Here is a 20261-nt window from a genome sequence, read left to right as displayed (position 1 = left end):
TGAGGGGTATACGTGGTGCGAGCAGCTCGGCCACCCCATCAAGAGTACGGGGGAGAACGGCGGTCACTCTGCATGCCCCAAGGGATGAGTCCCATGTACCAATACATGATGCTATGGAATGTATGGTTTGGGGAATTGGGGGGGGCAACACAACCTGATTGGGGGTTGGTGTGGGTGGGGGGAGGGGATGTTGGGACACGAATTCACAAGGTAAGGATAATTGGGGTGGGTTATGCTCAGCCAGTTCGGGGGGACAGAGCGGCAGGGATACACGATGTTTGGCTATGTTTGCTGCCTGATGTGCCTCACAGTTACACTAGCTCGAAACTTCAGATCAAGTGCAATACCACACATAGGTCTTCCGGGGCCTGGCTGTAGTCACTCTGAGAGAATGTATGACCTGGCTCGCTGCTGCATGCGGAAATGGCTGACTGAGTTGGGAGGCCTAATTGTAGCTTGTTTTACGTATGATGGGGTCCCCTAATAAGACGGTTAATTGTCTATCCTGGAATATCCGAGGGCTGAATGACAGAAGGAAAGCGAGATTAATTCACTCATACCTGATGCGCCATGAGGTAGATATCTGTTTATTGCAGGAAACTCATTTGGCCTCTACCACCACTAACATACATAAACACTACAGATGGGGTGAGATTGTTGAAGCACCTTATTCAAACTATGCTAGAGGGGTAGCCATCCTCATACGCAGAGGTTTACAATGGAAAACTCACACGTCCATAATAGATAAGGAGGGTAGATATATTTTACTACTAGGAACGCTGTGTGCTACTCCGGTACTGATTGTCAATGTGTATGGGCCAAATGTCGATAGTCCGAGTTTCTTCAGCACACTGTGGCAAAAGGTCCAGTCGTGTGGCCAGGCGGCAAAATTATGGGGAGGAGACTTTAATGTGGTCCTATCCTCCGAGGTAGACAGACAGGGTACGGCCCGTGAGCACCACCCTAGAGCTGCGGACTTTCTGAGAGATCTGATGATTGAAGAATGTCTGGTGGATGCCTGGAGAGCTCTACACCCGGATGGATTCAAGGGCACATGTGTGACTGCACATAGAAATGCGTGGTCCAAGATTGATTATTGGTTGATGTCCAGAGATCTACATGCACGTGTGGCAGTGGCAGAACATCTGCCAAGGTCCTTTTCTGATCATGCGCCTGTGCGTGTACGCTTGGAGATTTCTCCACAATACATACGTCCTTTTAGCTGGAGATTTCCCTCTGGAGCATTGCTGGACCAAGTGTTTAGGGAAGAACTGAGGGCAAAACTGTCTGAATACTTTGAACTAAATGAAGGCACGGTGGACTTGCCGGGTGTCCTGTGGGAGGCGTTCAAGGTGGTGACCAGAGGCAGCTTCATGGCGCTAAAAACAGGGGTGCTTAGATCTATACGGAACACATTGAGTAGCCTAGAGAAGGATATTGCGAATCTAGAGAGAAGTAATAGGGAAAGTCCATCTCCATTCACTCAAGCAGAAATTAGAATCAAACTAACGGCCTTCCAAGAAGAAGCTGAAAGGGAAAAAGCGTACCTTAATAAATACGCACAAGCTAGGAGGTATGGGGAGGGGGACAGAGCAGGGAAGACAGATGCATTGCTACGAGCGCCACGCGGGGCAGAATATATAACGGAATTACAAGGGTTGAGCGGCGAGACGGCGAGAGAACCACAGGCCATATTGCATACAATGACGGAATACTACAGAATGTTATACACCACTCGCACGAATCCTAGTGAGACTGACGTAGCAGATTATCTGGACACGATAGCGTTGGCCTGGTTTAATGATGGAGCCAGACGATACATGGACCAGTCTTTCACAATAAAGGATGTTAGAGAAGTGATTGCTGGAATGCCAGCTGACAAAGCCCCGGGTCCGGATGGACTGACGGCTGCATTCTACAAAGAGTATATAGACATAGTTGCTCCAAGACTGCATCAGGTGTATATGGAGGCCATGGACACAGGCAGGTTACCACCTACACTCAGAAGCCATGATAATTACTCTTCTCAAACCTGATAAAGACCCGATGTACCCAGAGTCCTACCGCCCCCTCTCCTTAATTAATCTGGATGCGAAAATATAGACTGAAACCCATGCTACCGCAGATAGCGCTCTCGGATCAGTCGGGATTTGTGCCTGGTCGCGTCACATCACATAATTTGAGAGTTCTCTTCGGCCTACTCCATTATTTAGACCCTAGTGTGCAGGCAGCTGCCGCTTTACTGGATGCCACTAAGGTATTTGATTCCCTAGAGTGGAAGTTTTTATTTGCTCTGTTTTCCCGCATGGGGTTTAGCACGATATTTATTCAACAGATCAAGCTCCTCTATGTGTCTCCTACGACACGGCTGACAGTCAACGGTCAGATTTCAGAACCGTTTTGGCATAACAAGGGGCACGAGACAGGGCTGTCCTCTGTCGCCGCTGCTCTTCGCCATAGCCACAGAACCCCTTGCGGTGCGGCTGCGACAACACCACACTCATCGCTGTATTGGCTTCACCTCGAGGACTGCTCGTCTCTATGTACGCAGACGACATGACCATTTATATGACTAAGCCTGCAGAACACTTTGACCCACTGATGAGGGAATTCATACGGTATGGAGGCCTCTCAGGCATACAGGTCAATTGGACCAAATCTGTAATGATGCCCTTGACTGATGGCACCAATAGGTGCGGTACAGAATTTCCCATGGCCTGGACAGACGACAGTGTTAAGTATTTGGGGATTTGGTTCAGTAGATCAGTACAGGAAATATGGTTAGCAAATTATGGAAAAGTGGTGGACTGGATGGAGGGTAAAGTGCAGAGATGGAAAAATGTGCCTCTCTCCCTGACGGGTCGTATAGCTATAAGTAAAATGGTAATTCTACCCAAACTGTTATATTTATTCATGAATATCCCTATTCCCCTCAACGCCCACTTTTTTAAACGGCTGCAAACTGTGTTTCTGGAGCTAGTTTGGGCAGGACGTCAACCTAGAGTTTCATGGAAGCTATTGACACTACCAGTTAAGCACAAGTAGTGGTTTGATATAGGTAATAAAAACGCGGCGGACTTGTAAGACTACAATCGAGCGTACACGCTGATTGCCAACGGGGAGCTTTTACAAACCGGATGATACGGGCGAAAGCCGGCCAAAATAAACTGTGGTGTGATACCACTGTTGACATCATAACTGGATACGAAACAACAGAAGACCCCCGTAGAACCCCCTTGCGGGTTGGAATTATCACCGCATACTAACCAAAAGAGAACAGATCTGGAAATAGCTTTGAAAAAGTCGTGGGTTACACTCCCAGTCACGACGAAACACGTGTCGGCTGTGTGGAGAACTTCCAGTGATCAAGAATAAATACAAATTGATGTATTAATAACAACTACGCATTGTGATTGTTTCAAAGGGTGGCAACACCTATGTACGACAGTACTATGATATACATGTGCTAAGGAGTGTTACAATTTATTGACACTACCATTCAGCCAGGGTGGGCTTGCTGCTCCAGACTTTGACCTATATGCGTTCAGTGCTCAGGCGCAGTTCTTGCATTTTTGGCAGCACCCCATCCCATACCAACCGCATGTAGCGATTGAGATTGACATTGCTTCTCCAACCCCACTGAATACGACGGTTTACCACCCTTACAAGAGATCCCCCATCAGTCATAAACGCAGTCGAAGTGACTAGAAGGGCCTGGTCGAAAATAGCACACAGGGCGGGTGTGTCGGAGCTTTATGCTCAGTCGATGCCGCTGGGAGGTAATCCTCTGCTGGGACCTCTAACGGACAAAGCGGTGACAGAGAGAGCGCGTAATCATGGCTTATACCCTGCTGATGAATTTCTGACCTTGCAACAGATGTGCGCAGCGGAGGAACCGACGGCCTCGGACATGTTGCTCTATTACCAGCTGAGGGCCGCATGTAAAGCTAGATACCCAGAGTTCCCGAAGGCACCTCCCCCGTTACCGGCGCTGGAAGATGTATTGTCTAATAGCTCTCCTCGAAAGCTGATCACTCGCATTTACAGGAACACACAGGAGCACTCACCAATATTTGTGTGCACATCCAGGACTGAGTGGGAAAGGGAATCAGGCACGGCGATTAGTGAAAAGCAGTGGGCATTTTGTTGCTCGCAGCTTGAGAACCTGTCTCCTAATTATAGGCTGAGGCTAATACATTTGAACTTTTTGCGTAGAACTTACCGCACGCCTAAACAGCTTCATCGAATGGGTCTTCAGGCTGATGCGAATTGTTGGAGATGTGGAGCTGCCAATGCGAACTTCTTCCATCTGACATGGGGGTGTAGGCATATTGCGCTCTATTGGGAGGAAATCATAGGATACAAAGGGAGGATTATAGAAGTGGACTTGAGGCAGAGTCCATTGCTGGCACTGTTGGGTTTTGTTCTGGAGATCCCACGAGGGTCTCGTAAGCTGACCGCTTTGCTGCTGCTGCTGGCTAAACGACAGGTAGCTTTACATTGGAAGAAAGCTGCTCCTCCTGCAGTGGCGGGAAGGATCCAATCGGTCACATACTGTAGGGACCAACTGACTAATTATTGGGGACTTATGCCAGCCAGAACATGGCCTCTGGACATTTGGGAACCATTTGCAGAATGGCTGTGTCGTGGTGGCGTGGAACAGTGAGCATGTTCGATTGAATGGGAGTGCTTGCCTGTGGGATGTGAGTAGTGTAATGTGCAAAAGACATGAATCTGGTGCAGATGTTCGGGATTGTGGACTGTCAATAGGGGGAGGGTTGAAGGAAGTCTGAGACCGGGAGGATTGATCACAGCTAGAGCCAGAGGACTTATTTAGATATGATGGAGAACCAAATGGGTAATTTACAGCCAAGCTTGGATGTGGTATTAAGTATTAAGCATAAGTGGCAGTTCATAGCTTCACCTGAACAATATTAGCATGCGTTTACGCACAGGCAGAAGATACAGTATGGTAACAACTCAGATTCGCCACCGGACCACACTGGTTGTCGGAAATATGGCTGTGTTAACGCACCTAAATGCTTTGGATATGTCATGCTGCCGGCCTGCGGGTTGTAGGCTACAAAAGCTGTGTGAATTGTGACATTGGCAATAAAGATTTAAAAAAAAAAAAAAGGACTGATAGTAGCACTACTCAAGCGCCTTGTATATACGACGTTCCTATACAGAACTGTGCATAGAGACCTAGGACCTCAGTGAATTAGGGTACACCAAAACTCACCTTAGTACCTAACATCCCCTACCAGATTAGCATCAGTGACTCATCGGTTCTTCATCCTATAGTGAAAACCCCAATGATTAGTCAACCCAGAACATGAAACTTAGGATACCTCAGGTAAGGTGGAAACAAGAACACTCTTTCGTTATACTATCATATCAGTACAAAAAAAGGAGTAAATGAGACACGAATAAGTTTGAAATATTTATTTCTAACAACATGTTCTCATGAGCAGCATCTTAGCTAGTATAAGTAAACATATTATAAAAAGCAAGGTTGTCAGCATTGTTACTGTTCCATAAAATACAAAGGGAGAAAGCATGTTATAATGCTAAAGGGAAACAGGTTATACATATACCTATATTTCGCCCTCCCTAGATAGCAAGTTATTTTTATAACTAATAGAATGTCTCACAGGTTTACATGGGTGGCCCCATACCTCTGGTAATCAGCAGGAGTGGATCACATCATATTCTCCTCAAGCTCTCAGCACACGAATGTTCTCCAAGTGTGTCTATTCATGCCCACCCAGTGCATTATTAAGCGTCTCGAACCTCAGAGGTGGCCACAGCTGCATACATGTTATGGCTAGAAAGTGCGCTGATTCGTTAGAACAACAACCTCAGTGTCTAAAATAACCTTGATGGTGTCAGCGCATACTGTGCAGACTAAACTATCGAAGCAGGCTAGAAATGCAGCCAAACAAGTTATTCTCATGTGAAGCAAAGCATCTATCGTTTCTCTAAACACCAGCGCAGAGTGTGTTGTGTGCAAAGCAGAGCAGGCAAGGAAAAATGGCGTTTAAACTTCTAATAAGCTCATGCTAACTTAACACTATATAAATGTACGGGTCATCTCCACAACACTTTGTTGAACTAAAACACCGTGGTGTTTCTGTCTTTAACTCACACCAAGGTTAGACTGCTGAAAAGACTCGAGGCCAACTATCTACAAACAACCCAAATCAACGTAAGTTTCTATGCTTTTTAGTTTTACTGGAGCAATATATATTTAATGGCCGAATATCAATCAATACTGAGACAAGATGTCTCTGTCTCTTCCCGTTTTTTCCACTACAGGTCCAGCCTTAGAGGTCTTGAGAAACCTGACTGAGTCTCTTTACTGATAAAGGTACTTCACTCACTACAATAGTTAATAGTCTCAATAGCGAGAAAGAGCCCATATTTATTTGTCCATTCTATTAAACCAACAGGTTACACCGTGCCCAGCTCTGACGAAAATCCCACGACATACGGGATTGGAAACACAACAACCTTTCCTTTTCATTCACAAAGGGCAATTCACTAGTCCATGTCTAGCTGGTTTTCTAAGGACGCCTTCACCTAAAGATTTAGCCCCACAGAAAAACTGCCCTTGTGACAGCAGTCCTAACTAACTAAGGCGTTAAGTAGCAGGCTTCAGGATTGCTTGTTGTAACTGAATATGCTGGTGTAATTATTACATGTTGTTATTTAATTTTTGTAACATTATTTGTTGTAGCTTGAAGAATTCATGTCTCTTGTTCACTATTCTTCAACTGTTAATTGTTTAAAAATATTGGATGTAAACTGATTGTGTCACGCTCAGACATATGTAATTGTAAAAAAGCATTTAAGTACATAAAAAATGTATGTGATAAAAGTCAAATTTTGCCTTTGAACAGTACGGTCAAGACACTAAGTCTGCTTAAATAAATAGCAGCATTCTAAAGTAGTACCTAGGGGATCTTCTTTCTTTCTTAATACTTTCTAAAAGTGGCATTTTCAAACGCACAATTTAAAAACCATCTTTAGTAAAAGATGTGTTATTAAATTCTGAGTTCAGAGCGCCTAGATTCTATTTGTCCATCTTATCCCTATGGTAATATATGCTTGTAAAATGTTACAAAGCATTCCCCATTCGGTCCTATGGGGCAAGCTAGTCTTTCAATAGTGAAAAACGAAATTGGCAGTATTTCACTATCAAGACATGTTACACACATCAGTACATGTCCTACCTTTCACATACACTACACCTTGCCCGGGGGGTACCTTGGGCCTACCATAAGAGTGTCCTATAAGTAAGAAAAGGTAAGGTTAGAGCCTGGCAAGTGTGTGCACTTGCCAAGGCGACATGGCAGTTAGCAGACTGCGCACAGGCACTGCAGTGGCAGGCCTGAGACATCTTTTTAGGGCTACTCATGTGGGTGGCAGAATCAGTGCAGCACTAGTAGTATTTGATTTACCAGCACCGGCACACCCAGTGCATTTTACTAGGGACTGACCAGTAAATCCAAACCTGCCTATCAGGGAGATCCAATCATATTAACAATTTACACAGAGAGCATATCCACTGTATGCACGGATTAGCAGTGGTAAAGTGCCCAGAGTCCTAAAACCAAGAACAACAAGTCAGGAAAAAAATAGGAGGTAGAAGCAAAATGTTTGGGGATAACCCTGCAAAAAGGGCCACATCCAACAGCCCTCAAGACCTGGGTGTTCGAATAAGCCTACAGGACCTGCAAGCACCTGGATAACCTATTGGGCGATTAGCCGGGCTTTATAAATCCTGCTCGATTGAAGCCTTGATCACTGTGGAATTAACAGTTAGCCTTTCATAAACAAGCAAAGCGAAGCGACTCGTTTTTTATAGCCTCTATCCAAGTATCGATGTCTTCAAGATGGTGAAACACTGACCTATCAATTGCTCCTACTGTCCATTCAAGGACTGAGGATTTAACTTCGTATTCTCCCCGCTGCATTTCTTTGGTCACCAGATGGGCCCATACAGTTCAGTAGTTTTATGTTTTTTATGTTATTTGGTGGGAGCCCAGTCGGAGAGGAGTGTGGTACAGCACTGTTTAATTTGGCATGACAGTTTATTATAGTAGACTCTGGAACAGGAAAAGGGCTTTGTCATGCTGCTTAGTGACAACGAGTCAGCTTTGTAAACAGGACACATCACTGGATGTGTTATCTCGTCACCACACCCAGAAGTGACATTGTAGACCACCTCAATCTACATATGCGGGCATAGAGTTGATACAATTGATACAAGGTCTCTTGTCTTGTGTTGATGGTTTAAAATTTGTATTGTGCTTATATACGTAACCAAAAGAAGCACAAATGATAGACGGAATTCGGAATAATTCAAACATTCACCCTCAGTCAAGTGATCTGGGTTAAATCCATTGTTCTTTTGCTCACCATGCCACGCCAGTTAAGACTTAACCATATTCAAATCATTGGCCCTGCTCCTCATGGGTACAGTCCAGCTTGAACTTTCAAGGCAGGTCCTCCCTGGACCAGAAACAAGCATACTGGGACCGGTTTCGGGGTTTCACCCCTCATCAGTCATCTTGAATCCAGTGTACAGTGAGCCCGGGACCCACGTCTAGGCATACCCGTGGCCCTTTATATGGTTCCTCCCCAGGGTGGGCTTTCCTACGGTACTTTGGCTGTGCGGTGCCTTTCTAATAAATGCCTTGTCACTTTCTGTACATTCATAGGGTTACTCCATAAAGAACACTTTGTAACATTCTCCAGGAACTCGCCCAGAGTTCTGCAAAGCCATCCGTTACTTCATCACCTAACTCGCCATTGCCTCTGAACAGTACATATTCATAGCAGATCTCAGCTTCCACATGGAAGACCTTAGCGACGTCAGCACTGCCAACCTATTAGAAAGCATGAGCAACATCAGCGTCATCCAACTCGTCATCGACTCAACACACATCTTAGGGCACATGCTTGACTCTATCCTCATCTCCAGCGAAACAATCAAGTAACACCATGTGACAGACCTCACCTGGACCGACCACTCCATTGTCCACTTCACCATCACAGGGCACAATACTACGGCAACCAAAGACAAACAACCCAGCGCAACTGGAAAACTTTCTCAGACGAGAACTGAAACACTCTCCGTGCCAACTGACTGGACACAGCTCCAGACCTTAAACAGGCCCTCAGGAACTTCAGACTGGATCACCGACTATGCCGCCCCGACCAAGATCAGAGAATCGGCAAAGAGTGTTAACTTCTTTACCCTGGAACTTCAGACCTCTAAATGAAACTGTTGTGGCTAGAAAGAAGATGGCGTACCAATAAGAATCCAGTGCACTACACCACCTTCAGGAGATCGATCAACCACTACCACCTCCTCCTTAAAGAAGAGAGCCCTCACATGCTGGATAAAGATCAGATCAAACCACAGCAATGAGCTCTTTACCATCATGGAATTCAGCAACCCTGCAGCCACAGAGAATATCATAACTCCCTCCTAGGATCTGTGCTACATGCTTGCTGACTACTTTCATTAGAAGATCGCTGTCATTTACAGGGACTTTGAACCTCAGCTCTCTGCAAGTGACAGCCTCGACCTCCTCACACCCACTGACACTAACTCGGACCTCTGGCCTACTTCCTGGGATATCCTCATTGCACAAGACACCACCTCTATAATGAACTCCATGCACTCTGGGGTACCCGCTGATCCATGCCCCCACCATATCTTTAACCTCAGGAGCAAGGTGATCAGATTAGAGCTCACAAACCCACATAACAGATCGATCGCCTTGGCCTCCTCCGCAGAAGAGTGGTAACATGTAGAAGTGAAACCCCTCCTAAAAAACATTCAGCAGACCTAGAGCAGATGAATAACTCCCGACTGATACCCCTGCTCTCATTCCTGGCCATAGTCTTCGAGAGGACCATCAAGAGTAAGCTGACCAGACACCTGGAGCAAAACAACCTCCTGGACTCCTCCCATTCAGGATTCCATGCCAATCAAAGCACAGAGACTGCCCTGATAGCAGCCACAGATGATATCAGAGCCCTTCTGGACCTCAGTCAGAATACAGCCCCCATCTTCCTTGACCTCTCGGCTGCCTTTGACATGGTCTCCCACCAGATCCTGATCGACAAGCTCCACCACATTGGAATCCAAGGAAATGCCCTGAAATGGATCGCCTCCTACCTCACCAGAAAAACTCTGAAAATCAGACTCCTGCCCTACTCCTGAGCCCAAGGACATCTTCTGTGGTACCCCACAAGGATCCTCAATTATCCCCACCTTCTTCTACACTTACATGATACCCCTAGCCAACATTATTAGATCACACGGGCTGAAAGTCATCTTCTACACCCACCTCACCAACTCCAGAGACAACTTACATAGGTGCCCGGCCAACATCACCGACTGGATGAAGCACAACTGACTAAAACTGAACACAGACAAGACGGAAGTCCTCATCTTCAGTTACCAGGCATCTCCTTGGAGCGACGCATGGTGGTCGGCAGAACCTGGTTTCTTCCCCTCCCTTACAGACCATGCCCATGACTCACAATGCACATGCGCTGTAAGATCTTTTGATCTTGCAGCTCCCCATCAGCACCAGATAAATGATCACCCAAGCCCTGGTGACCAACTGGCTTGGCTACCTAAAAACTCAGTATGTAGGAATCAACACTAACCACCAGAGACAACTGCAGACTATACAGAACTCAGCAGCAATGCTAATCCTCAACCTCGTGAAGCAGACCCACATCAATCCCCACTTCAGTAAACTCTACTGGCTCCCAGTCTAGAAAAGAGGCAAGATACCGACCCATGCTTATAAGGCACTCCACAACGAAGGATCGTCCTACATCAGCCAAAGTGTATTCTTTAACCAGCCCACCAGACACCTGGGTTCTGCCTCCCTCTTGCTCGCTCACACTCCCAGTGTCAAACCAGGCACGGAGGCTGCTCTTTCTCCCACTTGGCTGTAAAGACCTGGAATGAACTTCCCCGGCACTGGAGATCTGACTCATCAATGAATCTGGAAAGAACTCAAAATCTGGAAAGAACTCAAGATCTGGCTCTTCAACTGATCAGCCCCTCCGGACAGCAACACATCCCCCAGCGACTTGAGAATCTCACGGATGATTTGCTGCGCTTAATAAATAACCATTGGTTGATTTGAGTCCGTACATTCATATAGATTTTTCCCAGTGGGGACTTGGATGTTGTTTAACTCTCCCTTGCTAACAAATGCCTTGCTACAATCAGTGCAGTCTTCAGGGTGGACTTTTGATGTTGTGTTAACTCTCCATTTATGAATTCATGGTCACATTCAATACATTTATTGAGTTTCTCTTCTGTGTGAACATTCTGATATATTACATTTTGTTTTGTAATCGATCCCTTGCCACATTCTATTTATTAATAGGGTTTCTCCCTAGTGTGGATTTGTTGATGCTGCATTAGTTTATTCTTCCTTGGAAGACTTTATTACACTCTGTAAAACATAGGATTTTTTGCCATGTAAATTTTCAGACATCGCTTCAGTTGTCCATTAATTAAGAATGCTTTGTGGTATTCAATGCATACATTTTCTCTCCTGTGTGAACTTCCTGATTTTGTATTCAATTTTGCTTTGTGATGAATGCCTTGTCACATTCTGTAAACTGCTAAGTCGTATTCAGTACAGCATTATCGTTTCTAACCAGTGTGGAATTTCTGATGTACTATTATGTACATTCATAGGTTTTCTCTCCTGTGTGGACTATCTGATGTTGCATAAGACATGACATTATAATAAACACATTCTCACATTCAGTGCAGTTGAATGGTTTCTTCCCAATGTGGATTTTCTAATGTCACTTCAGGTCTCCATTTGTTATAAATGATTTGTCACATTCAGTGCATACATACGGATTCCCCGCCAGTGGGGATCTTTTGATGTTGCTTTAGCGCTCTATATTTTATATATGCCTTGCCACATTCTGTACGTTCATACGGTTTTTCCCCAGTATGGATACTTTGATGTCGCTTTAGCTCTCCATTTGTTATAAATGCTTTGTCACATTCTGTACATTGATATGGTCTCTCTCCAGTGTGGACTTTTTGATGTCGCTTCAGCTCTCCATTTGCTATAAATGCTTTTTCACATTCTGTACATTGATATGGTCTCTCTCCAGTGTGGACTTTTTGATGTCGTTTCAGCTCTTCATTTGTTATAAATGCTTTGTCACATTCTGTACATTGATATGGTCTCTCTCCAGTGTAGACTTTTTGATGTCGCTTCAGATCTCGATTGGATATAAATGTTTTGTCACATTCTGTACATTGATATGGTCTCTCTCCAGTGTGGACTTTTTGATGTCGCTTCAGCTGTACATATGTCCTGAATGCTTTGTCGCATTCTGTACATTGATGTGATTTCTCCCCAGTGTGGACTCTCTGATGTTCCATTAGTGGTAACTTTCTAATGAATGCCATGTCACATTCTGTACATTGGTATGGTTTCTCCCCAGTGTGGATTTTCTGATGTTGCTTTAGCCGACTATTTCTGATAAATGATTTGTCACATTCTGTACATTGATACGATCTCTCTCCAGTGTGGGTTTTCTGATGGTTTTTTAGGCCTCCACTAAAAATAAATGCCATGTCACATTCTGTACATTTATATGGTTTCTCCCCAGTGTGGATTTTCTGATGTTGTTTTAGCTCTCCATTTGTTATAAATGCCTTGTCACATTCTGTACATGCATACAGTTTCTCCCCAGTGTGGATTTTTTGATGTTGTGTTAGCTCTCCATTTGTTATAAATGCTTTGTCACATTCTGTACATTGATATGGTTTCTCCCCAGTGTGGACGCTCTGATGTTTCATTAGATGCGACTTTCTAATATATGCCATGTCACATTCTGAACATTGGTATGGTTTCTCCCCAGTGTGGATTTTCTGATGTTGCTTTAACTCTCTATTTCTTATAAATGATTTGTCACATTCTGTACATTGATATGATCTCTCTCCAGTGTGGGTTTTCTGGTGCAGCTTTAGATCTCCATTTCTGATAAATGCTTTGTCACATTCTGTACATTGATATGATCTCTCTCCAGTGTGGGTTTTCTGATGGTTTTTTAGGTCTCCACTGAAAATAAATGCCATGTCACATTCTGTGCATTTATATGGTTTCTCCCCAGTGTGGATTTTCTGATGTCGTTTTAGCTTTCCATTTGTTATAAATGCCTTGTCACATTCTGTACATGCATACAGTTTCTCCCCAGTGTGGGTTTTCTGATGTTGTGTTAACTGTCCATTTGTTATAAATGCTTTGTCACATTCTGTACATTGATATGGTTTCTCCCCAGTGTGGATTTTATGATGTTTCATTAGATGTGACTTTCTAATGAATGCCACGTCACATTCTGTACATTGGTACGGTTTCTCCCCAGTGTGGATTTTCTGATGTTGTGTTAGCTTTTCATTTGTTATAAATGCTTTGTCACATTCTGTACATTCATACGGTTTCTCCCCAGTGTGGATCATTTGATGCCGCTTTAGACTCTCCTTCCATCTGAACAATTTATTACATTCTGTACATTTATATGGTTTCTCCTCTACGTGGACACTATGATGCTGCATTAGGTCTTTCATTGCAAAGAACACGTTTCCACAGTCAATCCATCGATTTGGTTTTTCTCCAGTATGAAGTTTCTTATGTCACACTTGCTCTTTTTTTGCCTAATAAATGTTTTGTCACATTCTAGAAATTCATATGGTTTTTCTCCTTTGTGTTCTTTCTGATACCAGGTTATCTCTTCATTCGTAATGAGCACCTTAGACTTGCTTCAGAATGCCAGTGTGTTGTGTCTCCAATGTCTATCAGCTGATATCTAAGAGCCAAGTACAGACCTCATTGGGCAGTTTGGGTTTTCTGCTGTAGAAAAAGACTTCGGCGCGGCATTAGCCTTCAAGGGAAGAGTTTTTGAGGCATACTGTTTTTACATCACTCCCCACACCAGTGATGTTTAATAGCTTTACTTTTGTCATTCATTACTGCATTTATTTCACCTGTTAGATTAAGAAAAAGAAACAATGAATAAGCTTAAATGCAAAGCCCATCAGAAAAACCTATTGGCATTTAATGATACATTTAAGTGTCCATATAGACAAGTGCGCTGAAGAAATTCTAGATTCCACTTTTAATGTAAATATGCAATAGGCAGAGTAAGGGCATACGATCTTTCTGTGATCTCCTTCTATTGAGGAGTGTGGACTCAAGGAGTAACCAAGAGACCAGAGGCTGTTGCTTGTTCAGTGTTCAGTGAGTGAGATCTTCACTCACGACACACTACAATGTTAAATTCATGGCAACCAGATGCCTCCCTTCTTATCCAGGGAACGGTTCCTATTATCAAACGGCCTAACGAATAATGCAAGATGGAACCTGTTAGAAACCTGGTCTCTAGTTGGCAGAGGTATGCACCATGTCCAAGTAGGGCCAGCAATCCTGGTCAGGGTAAGTCACAACACAATTCCAAATTATTCTGTGCTCACCCCCTGGTAGCTGGGCACAGAGCAGGCATGCTTAAAAGGCAATGTTTAAAGGGTTTATGCAATAACTCATGCAACAACACAGTGAATACATCACAAAAAGACTGTTTAGAAATATAGAGAACATTTATCGGAGTAAAACAAGTCCAAAACGATCATCAAAATCAATCAAGTAGAAGCTGAGATATTGAATTTTGAAGAAATAAAAGCTAATAAAATGATTAAAAGCAGTTAACACTAAAAAAGGATACTTCAGGTTGGTCAAGAGGGACCGGTACAAATTCAAAGTGCAGGCGGACTACAATGGAGTGCAGAAAGACTGCAGGGACCCATTAGGGCCCACTGAACACAGTACCTTGGAGCTTGGGGTGCAGTGTGCGTGGGGAGGCCTTGTGCCATCTAGCGGAAGAGACTTTGCTGGGGTTCACGCTGTGTCACATCAGATTTGGCAGAGACTCAGCTGTAGAAACCACTTCTGAGGTCTAGAACTTGGAGAGGGCACCTCAGACAAGGGTAGGACGTACAGAAGGGAGAGTCCAGCAGCATCAGCAGAACTGCAGGAAGTCTTTTGTGTCTCTGAAACTTCAGAAACAGGAGGCAAGCTAACAAGCCCTTGGAGCACACTTTGGAGTGAAGGCAGAGTCTAGCTCTCCTTCCAGAGAGCTGCACTCCACAGGGCAACACACAGAAAAGCAATTCTTCCACAAAAACAATCCACTTGAGTCTTTTCTGCAGCTCCACAGTTCTTCTGACAGCGGTTCTGTGTAGATCCAGAAGTGACGGAGTTGACGGGGCCAGAGACTTAGCACTTACGTCCTAATGTGCCTATGATCGGAGGGAAACTCCAAAGAGTGGTTATGAAGTGCACCAGTATCCCTTTCAATCCCAGCACTCACTCCAGACTACCAAAGGGAGTTATCAGTAATTTGTATGGGTCAGTCCACTACCCTGTGATGTGTAAGGGTGGGCCCCTTCCTCCCATCTGCCCAGGAAGACCCATCGGAATACAGATGGATGCAGATGGGTGCTAAATCACACCCAACCTGTGCACTGTCTGTGGCTGTCTAGATGGAATGCACAAAGGGGTCGGTCACCTAGCCCAGATGTTTGTTAGAGACAGGGTGTAAGGCACAAAGAGCAGTACAAGCAGAGAAAAGTCCACTTTCTAAAAGTAGCATTTTTAAAATAGGAATGGTAAATCAGTCTTTACCAGTAAAGAGGATTTATCATTACTATTCCAAAGATATTAAATATGAAACATGAAAGGCCTACTTCTTTCAAATCAGGAATTACAGCTTAAAATTATTCTAAGGAATTCCCTGTTCTAGCCAATGAAAGTCAGCCTTACAGCAGTGAAAAATGAATTTAGCTGTTTGTCACTACCAGGACATGTAAAACATAGAGTATATGTTGCGACTTTTACTTACATAGCACTCTCCCTTTGGTTTACCAAGGGCCATCCTTAGGGGCAACTTATATGTAAAGAAAGGAGATTTGAAGGCTTGGCAAGTAGTTTTAAATGTAAGGTTGATGTGGCAGTACACTGCACACACAGGTAGTGCAGTGGCAGACCTGAGACATGGTTTCAGGCTGAATATGTGGGTAGCACAATCAGTGCTGCAGACCACGAGTACCGAATAATTTGCAGACCCTGGGCACATGTAGTGCACTTTACTAGGGACTTATAAGCACATTAAATATGCCAAGTGAGTATGAGCCCATGTTACCATGTTTAGAGGAGACAGCACATAGACTTTAGCACTGATTAGCAGTGGTTACATAAGCAGAGTCCTAAAGCCAGCAAAAAAAAGCACAGAAAATGGAGGGAGGCCGGTAAAAAGTTGGGGAAAGACCAGCCTAAGACTGTCAGGTCTAACAGAGCCTTTTTTAGTGAATGGACCACACAACACAGAGCATCACAATACAGCGGGAAACATAAGCAACTGCCACAAGGGAGTCCTTTATACTATCAGGGAGCCTGGGATAGGACCCAGACAGGTAATCTGAGCATCTTCCACATGGTGTACCCAGAGATCAGAGGCTCTGACCAGATCTACACAAGGAACAGGAGGTTTACAACCATAATAAACACACATTGTCAAAGTCAAGAAGTCTCACCTTTTAGATGTATAGGGTTTCCCAATGCTGCACAACATCAAGAAAAAAACAAGCATTTGCAACTCAATAGGTCTCACATTTGTTAGAGTTAGAGCTATTGGCATTGTAAATTTACATATTTTTTACTTATGTGTTTAGTAGTAGATGGATGTGATGGCAATTGTGTGTTTTACCATTAATCATAAAGATAGCGTATCCATTGGGTTTCTGGTGTATGGGGCTTACTGGGATACAGTTTAAAGCAATCCTGGATTTGTTTTAGCAAATTAATACTATGCAGTTATTAAGGGCACAACGAGAATGCTTCATTGCATAAAGGGAAATGCCAGGTATGGACATATTGAACCCAAGAGAATAACTCACCTGATTATTTTATTTGTGGGTATTTAATAACGTGAAGCAGTATGATGGTGCTAAATGTACCTGTTTTTTAACACCCCGTTGGGTGGCTGCTATGAATTTGGTGTGATTATCCCCAGGGTCCCACAATGAGCAGAATAAAGAGACAATTCCAGGTTGTAACTAGTAGGTTTGTGCACAGACTAATGAGACATAGCCGGAGGTTGTAATGATAGGATGAGCATGGAGACAGCCTGGGGACGCACTGGATGCATAGGCATGGGGAGCAGAGACACGATGAGCAGAGACACGATGAGCAGGGCTACAGTTAAACAATGTGAGCTGAAGCAGACACAGGAATTACAGGTTATCAAGGGAGCGATCCCATGCAGTGGACACACACTGGGGGCACAGTGAGGAACCATAAACCAAAGGGGGTGAATTTGGGGGGTGGACACACATTGTGGCACGGGGTATCGACCAGGTATAAGGTTAGAAGAGGAGGAAGAACACCCGTTAGGGCACAGAGGCTGGGGGCCCATGCAGTGGACACACAGTGGGAGCGAAGATGACTGGTGAGAGCTAGCATATTGCAGGGAGGCAGTTACGGTGAGCACATACAGCTGCGGAAAAAACGAAGTGATGTATCTCTGCTTGAACCCATTAGGAGGTAGCAAAGAAGAGCCACATAGAGTGTCCTGAATTTTTACAGTTTGTCCTGAATTTTTTCCCTCATCGTCCTAAATTTACACCCATGCCAGTTGGTCATCCTAGGTGGTAGGGGTGCATAGAGCGCCTTGGTGGGCCTCGGAGAGGGGGCAAAGTCTAGTGCCTGAGAGGAGGAAAAGGCAAGGCAAGCAGAGTGCTTTAGGTGAAGGAGACAAAGAAAGTGCTCCGGGGAGAAGAGGCAGTGAGGATTACTTCAAAGGATGGACATTGTAAAAGAAAAACCCAGACTGGTGAATCGCATTCTCAATGACATGGAGCCATCATGTAAACCTATCTGGTCAGTAAAGACTGAGGGCGGAGCCATGTCAGGTTTCCACAATATCCACCTGAATCTTATTTACATGCTGTTAATGAACATGGGAACCAGAATGGGTGTGTAGTGGGGCCCTCGTCAACCTGCGTTGGATGACCCTAACTTATAAACAATGTGAAAGCATTATCGTGATGCCTCCACGAGAAGAACAGGCATCTTTTTGATGCTAATAATCATATATAAAAATAAATTAACTTTTATAAAAAAGTTATGCTCTAGCTATGAATGCATGTGTTATAGATGTGTATCGAATGACTAGATGTCTTATTAAAAACACAGGCATTTAGGAAGACAAGCTGCCTGCCAAGAGTGCTGGTTATTCCTTCCTCCTCAAGTGTCACACACGGCTCTCCACTGATTGAAAAGTACCCAACCCGTGGAACTGTCGGGATTTAGAATATGACAACTCTATAGAGGGTTCATTTCAAAAAGGTGAGTTTTTAACAAACCAGTGAGGTATAAGAGCCCACTTCATAGAACGAAGCATACTTCATAGGTCATAAGATTTGAACACCAGTGGGGCTGAATAAGACCCTTGTTTCAAAGACTGTGCAAATTTGGTTGGGATACTACTGCATTAAAAATAATGTGATATTGCGGGGTGCAATATTTATTGGATGTAATATTACAACACTAGAGTGATATTTAGATGTATGAAGGAGATAACTTATAAATAGCACACGTTTACCACTATTTAGAATTCCTCAGTCTCAGAGCGCGGGCAACGTGTCTATTCAAAGTCTAAAATAGGAATTCAACAATTTGAGAAGAACACTTATTTTACAAAAGATAATTACATTCTATGCACACTATACTATATAGATATGTGAGTAAACTCACCATATGTTTTCTTTTAGCTAACCATAGTTCACATTAGCCAAATCCACAGAAGTCCGTGCCGTAAAATAAAGGATTTCATGAGAATTTTTACTGCATGTGGGATATATTTTATTTTAATCCTTAGCACCAAAACACCACAACTTTTTGGAAAGCACTTGGGGTAGTTAAATTGAATACAATTATTAAAAGGACCACGATATACTAATTTAAAGGGTGTGGGATGGAGGCAAATAGTTTGGACTGGCGGCGTAAAGGGGGAGTTTAGGTATTTGTCGAAGAGAAGCAGTTTCAGTTTCTTCTTCAAGTGAGGGAATGACTGATTGTCCCGTAAATCTTGAGGTCGTGAGTTCCAAATTCTGAGGGGCATTTCCGGAGAAACAACATGCGCAAGATTTCGATCTCTTAAATTTTGGTGGAATCAAGAGTAGACTATTAGAGCTTCGGAGGGGTCTCTTTTGGACAGCTTTTGTTAATTTATCTGTGAGGTAAATTGGGTTTTTAGTGTCTAGTGCTTTGTGGTGTTGGACTTGGCCCTTCTGGCAGGTTGACCCCTAAACTGTTGGCTTTTTATGGTGACCCAGTGATAGTGATTTTTGGTTTCTACGCACTTTACCACTGTGTCCCAGGGTAAAGTGCGTGCGTGTGGTGAGATTGGCCTGCCCTCCCATAGGAATGCATGGGGAATGTATGTGTCCATGTTAGCTCCTGATGCGTCGAGTTTTGTATGTGCGGACTCGTGTGATTAAATGCTGCGCAATGATGTGTGCGGCATGATTGTGTCTAGTGTGGAAGTGCCACTTCTAGAAGTTGGTGTGCCTGTGCAGTGAATGTGCTGGCTGGTGATTGGCTGGAGCTGGCTGGTGTGCCAGGCTCCATGAGTCAGGATGGGTCTGCCCCGGTGGTGAATGGGAGATCTGCATGTTGATGGCTGGGGAGGAGTGCACCTGGGACCTGAATAGGGAAGGGCTTTCCCCACACAATGTTGGCACCGCCCCCTGTGGTGTGACTGATGAGGGGCTGAGCAAAACAAAGTGCTCTGGAACCAGTTGTATCTGGTTCGCCCCTTGGCTGCACCTTTAGACAAAGGGATTTAGTGTATAAAAAGAGGCTGTGACCTCTTGAAAAACGTTCTCTTGTTCCTGACCTGAAGAGGGGGGCCTGCTGGTGCTGGGCGCCAGGAGGATACCGCCCCTAGGGACTGCCTGCCTGACTGGAGGGCCCTGTGAGCTGGACCCTGGGCCCAGCCTTGCCACCCCCTGCCTTCCTTCCCTGAACTTTGCCCTGGACTTTGCCTCCTTCAAGCGCCTGGAAAGCGTTTGGTTTTTCATCCAAGGGAGCACGGTTATTTCTAGTTGCAGCACGGAGCTGCAAGCCTTGGGC

General features: G+C 44.4%; 1 protein-coding gene across 1 annotated transcript in view; it reads right to left on the bottom strand.

Moving 5' to 3' along the window:
- Nucleotides 1-5430: 5430 nt before the first annotated feature.
- The window catches only part of LOC144764101 (uncharacterized), a 146827-nt gene continuing 131996 nt past the window's right edge, over nt 5431-20261 (bottom strand). The window contains exon 3 of the mRNA XM_078650268.1: nt 5431-14059. Within this exon, the coding sequence (XP_078506394.1) occupies nt 11900-13642 (1743 nt within the window). The 5' untranslated portion in view covers nt 13643-14059 and the 3' untranslated portion in view covers nt 5431-11899. The remainder of the gene's footprint in view (nt 14060-20261) is intronic.

The sequence above is a fragment of the Lissotriton helveticus genome, chromosome 6 (genome assembly GCF_964261635.1).
Source record: "Lissotriton helveticus chromosome 6, aLisHel1.1, whole genome shotgun sequence".
In the NCBI taxonomy this organism is placed as follows: Eukaryota; Metazoa; Chordata; class Amphibia; order Caudata; family Salamandridae; genus Lissotriton; species Lissotriton helveticus.
The sequence above is the reverse complement of the archived record's forward strand: the minus strand, read 5'-3'. Positions and strand labels throughout refer to the sequence as shown.